Source organism: Dendropsophus ebraccatus, chromosome 4, assembly GCF_027789765.1.
Source record: "Dendropsophus ebraccatus isolate aDenEbr1 chromosome 4, aDenEbr1.pat, whole genome shotgun sequence".
NCBI classification, from domain to species: Eukaryota; Metazoa; Chordata; class Amphibia; order Anura; family Hylidae; genus Dendropsophus; species Dendropsophus ebraccatus.
Window position 1 is genome coordinate 128,498,556 of NC_091457.1, and position 18,529 is coordinate 128,517,084.

Here is an 18,529-nt window from a genome sequence, read left to right on the forward strand (position 1 = left end):
TACATAATACAGGGGGAGCGCACAGGGGGGGCTATATACTACTGGGGGAGCGCACAGGGGGGGCTATATACTACTGGGGGGGGCGCACAAGGGGGCTATATACTACTGGGGGAGAGCACAAGAGGGGCTATATACTACTGGGGGAGTGCACAGGGTGGCTATATACTACTGGAAGAGTGCACAGGGGGACTATTTACTACTGGGGGACCGCACGGGGTACTATATACTACTGGGGGAGCACACAGGGGGCTATATACTACTGGGGGAGTGCAAAGGAGGACTATATACTACTGGGGGAGCCCACAGGTGTCTATATACTTCTGGGGGAGTGCACAGGGGTGTATATACTACTGGAGGAGCAACAGGGGGGGGGCTATATACTACTGGGGGAGCGCAACACGTTTACTAATGAGGTAATTACTGAGGGGCTCTCCAACCTTTGCAAATTAACAACCTACAATGGCTGTTGGGAGTTGTAGTTTTGCAGCAGCTATAAAGCCCACTGCACATGTATAAAAACTAATGCAACCTACAGTGAAACTATAGAATGGAGCAATGTGACTGGTTGCCATGGGTAACTTACACACACACACACACACACACACACACACACACACACACACACACACACACACACACACACACACACACACACACACACACACACACACACACACACACACACACACACACACACACACACACACACACACACACACACACACACACACACACACACTCTGACAGGCAGGCAGCAGGGGGACAGCTGCAGTGAAGGGTCTGCTCCAGCAGGGGGCGGGGCTTAGTACAGCTCTAGTCCGCATGCGCGGTGCACAGCTCAGACAAGTTCTCCCTGGGCTGCAGACCATGGCACGGTGTCTGCGTCTCCTCATCTTTGCGGTATCCCTAAATGTCTTCTTCCATCCGGGTCCGAGCTGTGCGGCCACCGGCGGCCTCCGGAGGACCCCCGCCGACTCCTGTGCACCTAAGGTCAGTGTCCCCGGCTGGGAGAGACTTATAGTCAGGGAGGAAAGTTTGCAGAAAGTTTTGCCCGGACTTGTAAAGTCTTCTGTGTGTCTATAGCATGTGATCCCCGGGCGGAGGATGGGGACTGTAGTCCTGGGCAGAGTCCTGGCTGGTGTGATCGCTTGTATAGTGTCTATATGATGATATACAGTCCGGATCTGGCATTGCAGAGCTGCTTCATATAGTGACCTGACTGTAACCATTGTATTGGTATTGTTGTATTGTATAGTTATTGTATATTATATTCATTGTATAGTTATTGTTGTATTACTCTAGTATTGTATAGTTATTGTTGTATTGTATTCATTGTATAGGTATAGTTGTATTAATGTAGTATTTTATAGTTATTGTATTACTATAGTATTCATTGTATAGTTGTTGTATTACTATAGTTATTGTATTCCATCTCAGTGATAGCAGGATGTCAGGATTGGCTGGAAAGTTCTTATTTCATGCAGCTTGTGATGATAACCTTCCCCCATAGGTGATCAGCAGCAGCTGCATGTATCTTTCTATGCACCATGACATTTCATTTAGTTAGTTGTATTATTGTGTTCCTGTCTATATAGTGCAGGGGTAAGGAACCCTGGCTCTTCAGCTGTAGCAAAAACTACAACTCCCATCATGCCTGGACAGCCAAATCTTTAGCTTTGGATGTCCAGGCATGATGGGAGTTGTAGTTTTGCAACAGCTGGAGAGGCAAGGTTCCCTACCCCTGCTCTATAGAGTCCAGTTTTCCTCTCTATAGTCACTGTTCCCCATCCTGTAACTCTCCAGCTGCTGAAAAACTACAACTCCCATTATGTTATTTTAAGGAACACTGATATAGCCTGTATACACAAAGCCAGATAGTGTAATGATAGCTTGTTACAATGGTGTACATATAGCTGTATACTGTATTTAGTGGTGGAAGGAGCAGAGCAGTTGTATCTGTTAAATTCCAAGTTTTTGCGGTTCATTTTGACACTTCTAGGGTGGTAGATGGAGGAGTGCTGTGGTATAGGGACTGCGGGATTGTGGCTTGTTTGCTTCTCTTTTATAGATATACCATATAGTGATATAGGGACTGCGGGATTGTGGCTTGTTTGCTTCTCTTTTATAGATATACCATATAGTGATATAGGGACTGCGCAGGGGCTGGCTGGCAAATTTTAGCCCGGGGGGCAAGCACACAGCACTGGCCCATAAGTAGCAGGCTGGCGGCCCATCCTTTAAGGACCACTCTGGCCCTTACCTATAACATCTTCGTCATTTGTGAGCAAATATCCTACTGTGCCCTGTGAAGGGATCAGAAGTCACTTTCCTGTATAAGTCTATGGGGCGGCTCAGCGATGACACGGAACGTACCCATAGACAGATGCTAGGAATGCTGGGTGACCTCTATCATACTGAGTATAAGATGCTGGAAAGCTGGGTGACCTCCATCATACTGAGTATAAGATGGTGGAAAAGCTGGGTGACCTCCATTATACTGACTACAAATACAAGATGCTGGGAAAGCTGGGTGACCTCCATCATACTGAGTATAAGATGGTGGAAAAGCTGGGTGACCTCCATTATACTGACTACAAATACAAGATGCTGGGAAAGCTGGGGTTTCTGTATTTTTTTTTACAATAGTTTATATCACTTCTGTGGTCCTGTGGGTATAGGCATTCCTCTTTTTAGAACACCCCCCTCGTGTGTGCACCCCCCATTAGTAAAAATAATAATAAACAAAACAACAAACACACATACTTATATGTATCCTCTATGTACTCCTGTATATATGTATCCTCTATGTACTCCTGTATATGTCTCCTCCTGTATATATGTCCCCTCTATGCACTGCTGTGTATGTCTACTCCTGTATATATGTATCCTCTATGTACTGCTGTGTATGTCTACTCCTGTATATATGTATCCTCTATGTACTGCTGTGTATGTCTCCTCCTGTATATATGTATCCTCTATGTACTGCTGTATATATGTATCCTCTATGTACTGCTGTGTAGGTCTCCTCCTATGTGTGCGTGTATATATATATATATATATATATATATATATATATATATATATATATATATATATATATTCACGAGGGAATATGCAATGCAGGAAAATTTGGATCAGTATAAATATATATTTATATATATATATATATATATATATATATATATATATATATATATATATATACACAGGAGGAGACCTACACAGCAGTACATAGAGGATGCATATATACAGGAGTACATAGAGGAGACATATATACAGTAGTACATAGAGGAGACATATATACAGCAGTACATAGAGGAGACATATATACAGCAGTACAGAGGAGACATATATACAGCAGTACATAGAGGATGCATATATACAGGAGTACATAGAGGATGCATATATACAGGAGTACATAGAGGAGACATATATACAGCAGTACAGAGGAGACATATATACAGCAGTACATAGAGGATGCATATATATAGGAGTACATAGAGGATATATGATGTATCCTCTATGTACTCCTGTATATATGTATCATCTATATACTTCTGTATATATGTCTCCTCTATGTACTACTGTATATACTGTATGTATTATCTATATACTTCTGTATATATATCTTCTCTATGTACTCCTGTATATATGCATACCCCCCAACTTTTGCTGGGGGGAAAGAGGGACATAGCCACGCCCATAACTGCGCTCTATGACCCCATAGCCACATCATCTATTACCATTATATAAGTAACAAATATTATCACCACTCCTTCACCACATACGGTAGTTACTTATACCACCATACCACTGGTGCCTTCATCTAGGTAGGGTGTAGTAGTGGAGGTATAGTGAATAAGGGGTGTAGTAGTACAGGTAAAGATGAGGGGTGAGGTAGTACAGGTATAGATATGGGGGGTATTAGTAATACAGATGAGGGGATTAGTAGTAGTAGTACAGGTAAAGATGAGGGGTGTAGTAGTAGTACAGGTAAAGATGAGGGGTGTGGTAGTACAGGTATAAATGAGGGGTGTATTAGTAGTACAGATGAGGGGGATTACTAGTAGTAGTACAGGTATAGATATGGGGTGTATTAGTAATACAGATGAGGGGATTAGTAGTAGTAGTACAGGTATAGATGAGGGGTGTAGTAGTACAGGTATAGATGGGGGTGTAGTAGTAGTACAGGTATAGATGAGGGGTGTAGTAGTAGTAGTAGTACAGGTATAGATGGGGGTGTAGTAGTAGTACAGGTACAGATGAGGAGTGTAGTAGTAGTACAGGTATAGATGGGGGTGTGGTAGTAGTACAGGTATAGATGAGGGGTGTAGTAGTACAGGTATAGATGGGGGTGTAGTAGTAGTACAGGTATAGATATGGGGTGTATTAGTAATACAGATGAGGGGATTAGTAGTAGTAGTACAGGTATAGATGAGGGGTGTAGTAGTACAGGTATAGATGGGGGTGTAGTAGTAGTACAGGTATAGATGAGGGGTGTAGTAGTAGTAGTACAGGTATAGATGGGGGTGTAGTAGTAGTACAGGTACAGATGAGGAGTGTAGTAGTAGTACAGGTATAGATGGGGGTGTAGTAGTAGTACATGTATAGATGAGGGGTGTAGTAGTAGTACAGGTATAGATAAGTGGTGTAGTAGTAGTACAGGTATAGATGAGGGGTGTAGTAGTAGTACAGGTATAGATAAGTGGTGTAGTAGTAGTACAGGTATAGATGGGGGTGTAGTAGTAGTAGTAGTAGTACAGGTAAAGATAAGTGGTGTAGTAGTAGTACAGGTATAGATGGGGGTGTAGTAGTAGTAGTAGTACAGGTATAGACGAGGAGTGTAGTAGTAGTACAGGTATAGATAAGTGGTGTAGTAGTAGTACAGGTATAGATGGGGGTGTAGTAGTAGTACAGGTATAGATGGGGGTGTAGTAGTAGTACAGGTATAGATGGGGGTGTAGTAGTAGTACAGGTATAGATGAGGGGTGTAGTAGTACAGGTATAAATGAGGGGTGTAGTAGTACAGGTATAAATGAGGGGTGTATTAGTAGTACAGATGAGGGGGATTAGTAGTACAGGTACAGATGTGGGCTGTAGTAGTACAGGTAAAGATGAGGGGTGTAGTAGTAATACGGGTATAGCTGAGGGGTCACTGGGGGAAACTGGGGGAGCTGGGGGTGACTGGGAGAGCTGGGGGTGTATGGGGCAAACTGGGGGAGCTGGGGGTGACTGGGAGAGCTGGGGGTGTATGGGGCAAACAGGGGGAGCTGGGGGTGACTGGGAGAGCTGGGGGTGTATGGGGCAAACTGGGGGAGCTGGGGGTGACTGGGAGAGCTGGGGCTGTATGGGGCAAACTGGGGGAGCTGGGGGTGACTGGGAGAGCTGGGGGTGTATGGGGCAAACTGGGGGAGCTGGGGGTGACTGGGAGAGCTGGGGGTGTATGGGGCAAACTGGGGGAGCTGGGGGTGACTGGGAGAGCTGGGGGTGTATGGGGCAAACTGGGGGTGACTGAAGGGGGACTGGGGACAGTTGGAGTTGACTGAAGGGGGACTGGGGCAGACTGGGGATGACGGAGGGGAAATGGGAAAGACTGGGGGTGACTGAGGGGGACTGGGGCAGACTGGGGGTGATTGAGGGGCACTGAGGCAGACTGGGGGTGACTCTAGGGGGACTGGGGCAGCTGGGGGTGATTGGGGCAGGAGTGCACATAGCCCTCCTCCTCTTCCTCTCACCCTGGCACACAAGTTCCCCTCCCCGCCACACGTGCAGGTCCCCGGTCTTTGAAGGAGGCCGCAGGGACTGTAGTGGTGATATCACCTGCTCCAGAGACCGGGGACCTGCACGTGTGGCCAGGAGGGGAGCAGGACGTGATATTAATAGCTCTGGCAGGTCAGTCGCAGCTCTGTTAGGCGGACTGCCCGACCGCCCTGCACCTCACCTCCGGCCCGACACTCCACGCACCGCCATAAGCCCGCCATGCACCTCACCTCCACGCCGCCCGCTTGACCTGCACCTCTTGCTCGGCCGCCAACCCGACAATCCATGCTGCTCCGCCTGCAATGATTTTTTGTGAAAATTTAATTTAAGATTTTCACAAAAAATCTAATTGATTCTAACCTTCTGGGCGAATTAATTTGATTACTCACCCAGCCCTAATTCCTCTGTATGTCTCCTCTTGTATATATGTATCCTCCATGTACCCCTGTATATACAGTATGTCTCCTCCTGTATATATGTATCCTCTATATACTCCTCTGTATGTCTCCTCCTGTATATATGTATCCTCTATATACTCCTCTGTATGTCTCCTCCTGTATATATGTATCCTCTATATACTCCTCTGTATGTCTCCTCTTGTATATATGTATCCTCCATGTACCCCTGTATATATGTCTCCTCCTGTATATATGTCTCCTCCTGTATATATGTATCCTCTATATACTCCTCTGTATGTCTCCTCCTGTATATATGTATCCTCTATATACTCCTCTGTATGTCTCCTCCTGTATATATGTATCCTCTATATACTCCTCTGTATGTCTCCTCTTGTATATATGTATCCTCCATGTACCCCTGTATATATGTCTCCTCCTGTATATATGTATCCTCTATATACTCCTCTGTATGTAACCTCCTGTATATATGTATCCTCTATATACTCCTCTGTATGTATTCCTCCTGTATATATGTATCCTCTATATACTCCTCTGTATGTCTCCTCCTGTATATATGTATCCTCCTGTGAATATGTATCCTCCATGTACCCCTGTATATATGTCTCCTCCTGTATATATGTATCCTCCTGTATATATGTATCCTCTATATACTCCTCTGTATGTCTCCTCCTGTATATATGTATCCTCCTGTATATATGTATCCTCCATGTACCCCCGTATATATGTCTCCTCCTGTATATATGTATCCTCCTGTATATATGTATCCTCTATATACTCCTCTGTATGTCTCCTCCTGTATATATGTATCCTCCTGTGTAGGTCTCCTGTATATATGTATCCTCTATATACTCCTGTATATATGTCTCCTCCTGTATATATGTATCCTCCTGTATATATGTATCCTCTATATACTCCTCTGTATGTCTCCTCCTGTATATATGTATCCTCCTGTGTAGGTCTCCTGTATATATGTATCCTCTATATACTCCTGTATATATGTCTCCTCCTGTATATATGTATCCTCTATATACTCCTCTGTATGTCTCCTCCTGTATATATGTATCCTCCTGTGTAGGTCTCCTGTATATATGTATCCTCTATATACTCCTGTATATATGTCTCTTCCTGTATATATGTATCCTCCTGTATATATGTATCCTCTATATACTCCTCTGTATGTCTCCTCCTGTATATATGTATCCTCCTGGGTAGGTCTCCTGTATATATGTATCCTCCTGTGTAGGTCTCCTGTGTATATGTATCCTATATGTCAGGGATAGGGAACCTTGGCTCTTCAGCTGTTGCAAAACTACAACTCCCATCATGCATGGACAGCCTATGGCTGCCCAGGTATGATGGGAGTTGTAGTTTTGCAACATCTGGAGAGCCTTGGTCCCCTCCCCCTGCCCTATGTCCTGCTGTGTAGGTACCTGGCTTTCTGCAGACACCATCTTCTCTGTCTTCAGGCTCTTCTAGCCCAGACACAGGAGAACGAGCTGGGAGGAGAGAGCGGCCTCTGGTGGCCGGAGGAAGATACTGCCTACAGCAGTTTGCTTTTTACCATAAGCCTCATAGGCTTATAGAAAGCATAATAGCCATAAAGGAGGCGGGGCTTAACGTAATGGGGGGCGGGGCTTCAGCGGCCGCTTCCATCACAGTCCGGATCCACAGCCACAGGTAAATAAAACTGAAGAGGCGGGGCTGTAAGCAGGGGAGGCACTGAGGACTCCAGCCAGCTGTCAGCAGCCATGCGGCCCTGACAGCTGGGGGAAGACCAGCCCGGGGGGCATATGCCCCCCTGCCCCCCGGCCCAGCCCGCCCCTGGGACTGCGGGATTGTGGCTTGTTTGCTTCTCTTTTATAGATATACCATATAGTGATATAGGGACTGCGGGATTGTGGCTAGTTTGCTCCTCTTTTATAGATATACCATATAGTGATATAGGGACTGCGGGATTGTGGCTTGTTTGCTTCTCTCTTATAGATATACCATATAGGGACTGCGGGATTGTGGCTTGTTTGCTTCTCTCTTATAGATATACCATATAGGGACTGCGGGATTGTGGCTTCTTTGCTCCTCTTTTATAGATATACCATATACATGGAGGCAGGTTAACATATAGCAAGTAAGTCCAGTTCCTCCTACTGTAGTAACTGAGCTCTGACCTATGAGTTCCATCCAAGTCATTTATTATGCAGTCACTTGTCATCAGGCTTTTTCTCGGTTTTGATACTAAGAAAGTTCCAGACTGTATAGGAAGATGTTAGAGGACATGTTAACTTGTACATTGGGCCCAACGTCACATCTGAAGTCCTACGTACAACTAAAAATCCCATCGAGAACAATGGGATTGGTCAGTTTCCCTAGAACAGTGTTGCAGCGATAATGTCAAAAACCCATGCTAATGAATGAAAACATTGCACTTTTATGGCGATCACTATATATGTTAGATGGACAACTTTTTTTTTTTTCCCTTTTATAAAGCTTTATAGGTGTTTGTGTAGGTAACTGCTATGGAGAGTCTCCAGTTGATGTCCCAAAATGCATTGAATGCAATGGATCCATAAGAGTATATTCATACCACAATCATGGGCCTTTACTCCATAGGGCTAGGTTCACACTGTCTTTTTTTTTTTTTTTTTTTTTTTGGCCGCAATTACAGACGTTTTTTTGGCTTCAAAATGATGGGTGTCCAAAAATACGTCCATCAAGCAGCCAAAAAAAGATGATGCGTGAACCTAGCCTAGTAGTAGAGCATGCAATAGTACCCAGTGTATTGATATAGCATGTATGGCTATGTTCACACATAAAATGTTTGTATTTGGAGTGGGAGCAGTACATGCAATAAGAATATGTTCATAGATGTCTGCTTTTTGCTCTCCACATTACAGCAGCAAAACTATCTTCTTTTTGGGTCTACAGAAACAAATGTACATCCCCATAAGGTTCTGTGGTGATGGTGTTGTGTTCTGGGGTTTAGTTCAGATGAACTGTGAATAAGACATCTGGGTGTCATGATATTTGGTTGACACTTATTGTTGGTCCTTATACCTATTACTGGAAGTGATGGGCGCAGTGTAATTTTGGGGGTTAAAAGACCCAGGTTCCCAAGCGATAAGCTTTTCTGTAGTTTAGCAGTGTGTCACCCAGAGGAGGGACACATATCTTGTAACCAGAGAGTGTGAAGAAGTCGATCTAAAGACGCCTTTTCATCCCCCTCAGCCTGTGCTGGCCATGTAGAAGCTTCCTGACAGGCAGATAATAGGGTCACCCAGAGTGTGTAGGGATGAATGGAGAGGGCAGATCACTCGTGTGGACAGGATCCTGTTAGGACAAGGAGAAGTGGATTGTCTCAGTTACACATTTTATTAGATCTAATGTTCCCTGGGTGATCAGTCTATGTGTTTCCAATGATGTAGGGCAGAACATTAATATTTGGGCCCAGTTATACCAGGGTCCTTCTAATTCAGTGTCAGGATGTAAAATGAATAATTTATAGATGGCTTTATAATTGGGGATTTCCTAATGATGACCGACGACTTATAGGCCACAACTGAGGCCATATTTAGATTGTAGCTTTTCCACAGTCTTATGTCTGCTTGGGATTTAGGTTCCTCTGAGGAGTGAAAGCTGTCAGTTTGGGTCATAATACAGTCAGGCCAGGTCTGGTGCCTGTAATACTGATGCAGAAATAAGCACATAAAATGCTTGTCAGGGAGGATCCTTTTATTAAAGGGGTACTCTGGCGAAAATATTTTTCTTTTAAATCAACTGGTTTCAGAAAGCTTTGTGATTTACCTCTATTTAAAAATCTCCAGTCTTCCAGTACTTATTAGCTGCTGTATGTCCTGCAGGAAGTGGTGTATTCTCTCCAGTCTTACACAGTGCTCTCTGCTGCCACCTCTGTCCGTGTCAGGAGCTGTCCAGAGCAGAAAAGGTTTTCTATGGGGATTTACCACTGCTCTGGACAGTTTCTGACACAGACAGAGGTGGCAGCAGAGAGCACTGTGTCAGACTGGAGAGAATACACCACTTCCTGCAGGACATACAGCCGCTGAGAAGTACTGGAAGACTGGAAATGTTTAAATAGAAGTAAATTACAAATCTATATAACTTTCTAAAACTAGCTGATTTGAAAGAAGATTTTCACCGGAGTACCCCTTTTTAAAGGAATTAAGCAAAACCTAGTGGCTTTCATGCAAAAACAGCACCACCCCTGTCCATAGATTGTGAGTGGTATTACAACTTAATTCCATTCACCTCAATGGAACTGAGCTGCAATACCACACACAAACTGAGGACAAGAGTGGTGCTGTTTCGGGGGGGAAAAAATGCAGAAATTTTTTTTCTAAACCTGGGTAAGCAAAGTCTCAGTCACTTACAACTAAAAATCCAGTGACTTTAGATTGTGAGCTGCATTGCAACCACATTAGATGCAGCCCGATATATCTTTACATTGTGCAACCAAATTCACCATATACACCTTAAACACTGGTCTATCTGTCTATTCTTTCCATCCCAGCAGTCCTGACAGTTGTGCCATGTCCATGCATGCCCACCGCACATGCCAAAGGTGCTTTGAAGTTAATAACGCATCTTAAGTTCCTTCCGCACCCTGCTCGCACTCTGAATTCCCTTGTACACTATCTGTACGAGACCAAAGCCCTTTGAAGTGTTATAATTATGGCAATAATACGTCTCTTCTCAGGTTGCTGCAGCACACAGGTTTTTGTTTCCCCTGACATGCTTCAGAGCAGCGCTCCATCCCCAGTCTCGCCATCGGTGGGGCAGCCCAGCATCTTTGGACAGACTTGCATGACTTGTTCCCTATGCCGTCTGTCCAGCTTTTGCATTTGTGTAAACCCTGAATAGGCTGGCAGGGCTATTAGATGACTGCCGACCTCTGTAACGTATTGTTTGCTCTGGGGTAGGGCCGTCTTTGAAGTATTGCCTATAGGAAGCGGAGCCACTGTTTGTTCTATTAAAATTCCTTTTCATTTCCTCCCCTTAAACCACAGGCCACTTCCCTCTGTCATTCAGCACACTGCAGGGACGCAGACTGATTGAAATGCAGCGCGGCTCGGCACCAGAGGCAGACGAAGGGACGTTTTCCTGCTGCATTATTTACAGATTCCTGAGCAGGACAACAATGGGGCATTTGCATTTAGTTTTTAGCATCAGGGAAAACCTTAAACCTGTAATTTGACTAGAAGGCATCTGAGGTCAGATTGTAGAGGCCGTCTCCAAACCTGTAATAATAAAACGTAAACCTGATCGGAATAGAATGCAGGTCCTAATCTGGCTGATCACATTGGTGCTGTCTGTATATCAGCTGGGCACTGCTGGCGGCACATTGTAGGATTAAGCAGAATTTCTCCCCTTGCTGGCAGCTGTGCACATGTGGATTGATCCGGCCTTCAGCGTCGACTTGAACTTGCATGGTTTTTGTCAGTAAGGGGAGTTTTTTTTTTTTTTATTTTTTATACTCTGCCTGGATCTTGACATCTGGAAAGAGAGTTATGCTTTAGGATTTGCAGATAAAGCAAAAATAAGAAAGCAAGACCCTGGGATACATGTGTAATGGTACAAACAGGATGAAGCTAGGTGCATTCCCAGTTTCTATATAGTAGGACGGATCCAGTATAACTAGTGTACTAACCAGTGCTGCATTTCTTATTGGGGATCCTTGTGTGTTTACCAACTATATCAGGGGTAGAATACCATGGCTCACCAGCTGTTGCAAAACTTCAACTGCCATCATGCCTGGACAGCCAAAGCCATGGGTCTCCAAACTGTGGCCCTCCAGCTGTTGCGAAACCACAACTCCCATCATACCTAGACAGCTAAAGCTTTGGATTTTGCTGTCCAGGTATGATGGAAGTGTAGTTTTGCAACAGCTGGAGGGCCGCAGTTTGGAGACCCATGGTCAAAGCTTTGGCTTTGGCTGTCCAGGCATGATGGAAGTTGTAGTTTTGTGGAGAGTCAAGGTTTCCTGCCCCTGAAATATAAGTATTTTTTACATATGCAGGACATGGGCTTTCCCTGTGGATATATCCTAAGGGGCCGATATGTAACATAGTGGCTGGTTGCATTTATTTGTGGTTTATCCATAACAACTGTATAACGTATAATAATGGTCAGGTGCAGCACTCTGTATCCATTATTTGGGTCCAGGCCACAGTGAGAACGGATCATGTGTAATCAGTAAAACGTCAGCTGGAGATTTCCTGATTGTAAAAGACAAAATCCAATCCCATTCTCTGCAATGGATTATTTTACATACATTAGGTTTTCCCCTGCTGTCCCCCGCTGACTGCAGTGCCATCACCCCCGAGATGAACTCATCTTGGATATGACAGCCCTCTCAGCCAATCACTGATTGAGACGGGACAATGCTGCGGCCAGTGATTGGCTGAGTTTGTCTTAGATGTGATAGCGCTGCAGTCTGCAACACAGCAGGACGGCGGCAAGGGAGCACAGACAGGTAAGTATTGTTTTCTACGTAACAGCAGCAAGATGTTAAAAGTTGTCTATCATTGGGGATCCCCATTACATTCCCGATATTTGATCATTTCTGCTAATGAGTATAGCAATTTGATAATAAGTATATATTCTGGAATTAGTGGTTGTGCATACATAGTGGCCCAGTACAGAACGTCATGCTGAGCCTGGCTGGAAGTGGTTTGAAGGATTTCATGTATAAGAGGTCAACAGATAAAATAAAGGACATACTTATAAGAGTGCTTCACAAGCCAACTACAAGCAGTACATATATTTATCGGCAGAGATCAAAGCTCTCACTATCCTAAGAACAACTGTTATTCCGGCTCGTACTTTGTAAGACTGCCAATAAATGACTTTACTCCTGCTCTACACCAATGTGACAACTAGTCTTATATCAAGGGTCTATTACCTTGGCCACTTACTGATAGGAAGGGGGAGGAGGGGGGGGGGGGGTGACATTTTTTTTCTCTCTTAATACAGTCATCTCTTATTGTATAACTATAGAAAGGTGTGTGACCACCACAGATGGCAAAACTGCAAATTAATCTTGTCTTTGTCAACAGGCATATTCTCCACTTCGATTCCTTGTGCCTCCCTTCCTTCTCCTCATTCTACATGTGATAGCAATATTGAATCTAAATGGGCACTTGCAGCAAGCGGACCCGGCCCGTGGGCACTTGCAGCAAGCGGACCCGGCCCGTGGGCACTTGCAGCAAGCGGACCCGGCCCGTGGGCACTTGCTGCTGGTTATCGTATCAAGCAGATATGGCGCCATAATAGTATATATGCCCAATGGCAGCTCATTTTCAGGGATATGATCTTCCCTACTGGTCACACACATGAGATTTTTTTTGTGGGGATTAAGTTATCTTTATGCAGTCATTTATTTCTCTCTAAGCACATGCCCCAAACCTTCTTTTACCATTGATGGCTAGGATAGCAGATTGGTGCCAGGTTTCTCAATTAGAGGTTCAGATTTTCGTATAATGCATATTAGTAAATCCCTTTATCCTACTGTCTGGATTTCACTCTGTTTAAAGGGGTTGTTCAGATCTTAAAGCAAATGTTTTTTACATGAATAGACCAGCGCAGTTTTTTGGTTTTTTTTGAACTACGACCCGATTTCCATGCACGGCGCCACTTTATTCTCAAGTGCCAGCTCCCAGTGTGATGATCTCCCCCTGTGATGCGGCTCCTTTGATTCTAATGGAGCAGTGGCACAGAGGGGAGATCGTCACACTGGGGGCCAACTTGCCTGCCTCTATTGCTTCATGCCGGGCCGGTGCTCAGGAATAGACCGGCACAATGCACGGATACTGGGTCGTGGTTCTAAAAAAGACTGTGTCATCGGCATCCCTGTGCCGACACTGGTCTATTAATATAAAAAACAAAAAAAGCAATGCACCCATTGGTACGTTCGCTTTAAGACCACATGGCTTCTTTCTTCCAGAACCACACCTGCCCATGTTGGGTATAGCAGGACAGCTTATGGATGGAACTGAGCTGCAATGCCTCACCCGACCTTTGGACAGGCATGGCACTGCGTTGGATCATGTTTGTGCCATATATGTCCATTTGTAAATAATAATAAGACCAATAGCCAGTGGAGTTAAATTTAGTGAGTTTCCATCCATGTGAGACGGGGCTAGAACTGTAATTTCGCTTTAGCTGTTAGTGTGGCCTAATTGATATTCCACATTGTCTTGCTTTGTAGAAGGAAGAATTTATGTTGTACATTTTAAGGGGTTTGCACTTCTCCGTAAACTCATAAATCCTAAATTCTTCCCCCGGCGCTCGGCTCGCCTCTGCGGTATCCCCTGCAGATTGTTTGTGTTGACTGGTAAAGCAATAAAGCTTTGCTACCATCGGTGATTCAGAATCCCTGCATTTCTTTTAATATTGGTATGTAATTTTATATTTTGCCACTTTTCCCAGCTGTAAGTGCAGACGAGTTCTGAAAATGAAGTATTAATCCGTTTATGGGAACAGGTCTGAGATGCAGTACTAGGCGTAACCCCTAAGAGCGCTGTTCCTTGTCTGACTCTCTTGGTCAGTGTTTCCCAACCTCTCGCCCTCCAGCTGTTGCAAAACTATAACTCCCAGCATGCTCTGACAGTCACAGGCCTGGGGACCCCAGTCTAGACCAGGGCTGGGGAATCTGCGGCCCTCCAGCTTTGGCAAAACTACAATTCCCATCATGCCTGGACGGCCAAAGCTTCGCTCTGGCCGTCCAGGCATGATAGGAATTGTAGTTTTGCTTTAGCCAGAGGGCTGCAGGTTCCTCACCCCTGGCCTAGATGTTGCATAAATAACCCAATTCCACTGTTTTCTTTAAGCCTCGCCAACAGTTTGGTCCTGCCACAGATTACAATTAGTAGTTATTCCTAACTCCATGGAAGGGGTTAGAGGCCGACCTGCCCTTTGCCCTTGCACCATTCCGTCGCCTTTTGTTAACGCCTTATGTTTTAGGAGTTCCCCCTCATTATTCCTTACATTTACTGTGTTATTTGGATGCGTGCGCCCCGGGTTTTCCTTTGTTTGTTAATGTTAGCGTGATGTGGACATGGCTTAATTAAACCTGGAGTATTTAAAGGGGGCATGTAATGCGAAACAGCTGCCCCTTCCAGCAGATCTGTTAGAAAATCAGGAAGCAGATCTGCACCAGGAACAAGCTCATTTCAGCCTACTTCAAGCATGTGTGTGTCTGTGGAACTGGTAATTTACTAGGCTACAATTAACCTCTTCACCCCGCAAAGTAAGGCCTGTGGCACAATGTATGCATGGCCTCTGATTACAGCATAGGTGAAGCCGCTGACTAGGATGAAAGGTTTACACCGCAATCCTTATTGGACGGGGAGGGATGCAAATTGGTTACATTTGTTGCACGCAAAAGTATACACAAATTTACTAAATGACTGCTCCCGTTCTGTGGCCCCTAAGAGGCATATGTAAACTTTTATTTCTTCTCTGTAGCAAGCTGCGCTAATGGCCTTCATTTGCTTTGATTTTCTTGGGCCCTAGGAACTAGCTAGGGGAAGATTAGTGAATGTCATCACTCCCTCTTGTTATTAGCTCAAAGGAGAAGTCCGGCCCTGGCTAAAATTCAGGGGCATGGGCGAACATAGCGACCAATCTTTACTTACCTCTCCCCGTGTCCGCGATCAGCCACATGACCGGCTGCGGGACGCCTGCCAGAAGGTATTTTCCCCTGAGTTGTGATGTTATCAGTATGCCCATCCTGGTTGATGGACAGTCAGTCAGTGACTGGTGTGGCATTCCGCCCCAGTCACTTTCTGGCAGAGCAACCAGTCCATCAGCCAGGTCGTGACGGCGACTCTGGTGGGGTTGTCTGTCCTCTGCTCCGGTTCCCGATCCCCTGAGCATGTGATGTGTCAGGCCCACTCAGTTAGTCAGAGGGGTCCCGCTATGGCCACTGACTGGCTGGGCAGGCCTGACACCTAATAAATATGATTTGTTTTTTAGGGATATGTGTATATGTACTATAAGATTGCCAGGGCCTTTTGTATTGGTCATTTTTAAAGTCAGTCAGTTTACAAGACCAATTCTCTTTTGTCATTAGGAAAGTCCAGTATGTCATGTGTTTTGCCTGCTCTACTTTGTTATGAATTATCATGAATGATGAAAACCCTGAACAAGTTGCGCCCCCGTTTCTTCTGTATCAGTATCTTGTCACACCATATTACTTCTTCTATACGGCATAATGGATTGTTTTAATAAATAATGGATGAATCCCATGTTCCCGTCCCATGCTGCCATTAATACCGCCGATGCTTTGGTTAAAACTCTTAACACAAGTGACATAACTGTGTATGGAAATGGCGTCATCTTCCTCCCCAGACCTTTGTGTCTGCAGTCTTTCAGACTGTTTAGATGTCAGCCGCACAGCTGTAGTGAGCTGTTTGTGAAATATGAATACACCCTGGGGCTCCATACTCCCGGCTGCCAGTGCTCGCAAGGTACCGCTGCAGTCTCATCCCAGGATCCGAGACTCATTCCAGGAACTTTTCTCATCTCTTCCTTTTCCTATATAGCGTCGGTCCGTTTTCTGCTTTTTCTTCATTCTTCATCTAAAAATTGTATCGCCCTTCAGAAAATTTTGGGTTAACTTAAAACTCTGTAGTGTCCAAAAAAATCTACAGCAATAATTCCAATATAAAATTAAAATAGGGCTTGGCAAGCTTTGTCTGCCAAGTAGCAAGTTTACCTAGAAAGTCTTTACTGGCAGCAGGTAACTAACTTCTTATAGTTATTGATTCCTATAGAAATTGGATCACTAAAAAAAAAAAAAAAAAACCATTGGCTCAATGAGTTCTCTGAATCTGGTAAGGGGAAACTATACAGTTTTTGAACTTGGCCTTAGAGGAACAAGATTGCACTGTTACATTGTGTTATGCCTGGCATAGGGACTTATGGTGGTGTGTGATGCAGAGAAACATAGCATTCTTTGAATCACTGTGTCATATGCTGCCCCCTAAGGCCCTGTAGTGGGCATGGGGGCTGGGTTCACACTGCATTGCAGCCTTCTGTTGCACATATAGGTTTGGAGGATTCTTGATGTACACCTCTAATGCAAGACTGCATTGTGTTCCACTTTATAGGCATACTGTAAAGGATCTTGCTTGAGCCAGTCTCCATCTCCTCCTCCTGATCTCCCTGCAGAGCTGTGGTGTTGCTGACAGCCACCTGACACATGGGGGTTGTGGAGGAAATTTATCAAAATTGTTCTAAACGGGAAGTGGCCTATATCATTATACCTTTTTGGGTGTTTTTTTTTTTCTCTCCCCCCTGCACCAAGTTCATCTCATACACACCGTCTCAGAGTGGACGAGTGGCTGCGTCATTTCACCTATTAAAATGTGTTCCATTTTTAAGGTGGAATTTGCGCCATTTAATTGAGTATATACGTGTGGTCCGGACCTGGAGTTACTTTGCTTCTTTTGAAAAAAAAAAAAAAAAAAGTCTCATTTGTTAAATTAGACGTGGAACTGAAAACATACATACCAGTAGACCCATGCTAAGGACAGACATGAGGGGTATAAACTTCGAAAAAGCTGCAGATTTTTGCAAACTCAAAGCGATTGCGCAAAAAATGTAAAATTCCCCCAAAGCTTTTTTGGGAAGCTGTCTGCAGTAAAGGACAGTCTTTCGATTCCTCCACGCACTTAATGTTTATCTCGGTAGAGCAGGTTTGGATTACTTTTTTTTTCTAATGTATATAGGGGCCCTAATACGACTCTGCCAGCAGCTCATGGGGTTAAGAGCAGATTCTTCCTGTATGTCTGCCTTGGAAAGCTCCAGTGATTAGTATCCTTAAATAAACAGGAACATTACTGGAGCTTCTCGAGCTATCCTGTGATGGATGCCATGGATTCTGTTTAAAGGAGAAGTCTGGCAAAATTTTTTAGTAAAGTATTGTATTGCCCCCCAAAAGTTATACAAATCCCCAATATACACTTATTACAAGAAATGCTTATAAAGTGCTTTTTTTCCCTGCACTTACTACTGCATCAAGGCTTCACTTCCTGGATGAAATGGTGATGTCATGACCCGACTCCCAGAGCTATGCAGACTGTGGCTGCTGGAGAGGATGATGGCAGAGGGATGCTCAGTGTCCCTCAGTGTCCACCTGCCATCATCCTCTCCAGCAGCCACAGCCCGCACAGCTCTGGGAGTCGGGTCGTGACATCAACATTTTATCCAGGAAGTGAAGCCTTGGTACAGTAGTAAGTGCAGAGAAAGCAATTTATAAGCATTTCCCGTAATAAGTGTATATTGGTAATTTGTATAACTTTTGGGGGCAATACAATCCTTTAGTGAAAATTTTT

At 44.5% G+C, this 18,529-nt stretch overlaps 1 protein-coding gene across 1 annotated transcript in view; it reads left to right on the forward strand.

Annotated features, from left to right (window-relative positions):
- The first annotated feature begins 739 nt into the window (after positions 1–739).
- The window catches only part of IL17RD (interleukin 17 receptor D), a 62,789-nt gene continuing 44,999 nt past the window's right edge, over positions 740–18,529 (forward strand). The window contains exon 1 of the mRNA XM_069967000.1: positions 740–990. Within this exon, the coding sequence (XP_069823101.1) occupies positions 823–990 (168 nt within the window). The 5' untranslated portion in view covers positions 740–822. The remainder of the gene's footprint in view (positions 991–18,529) is intronic.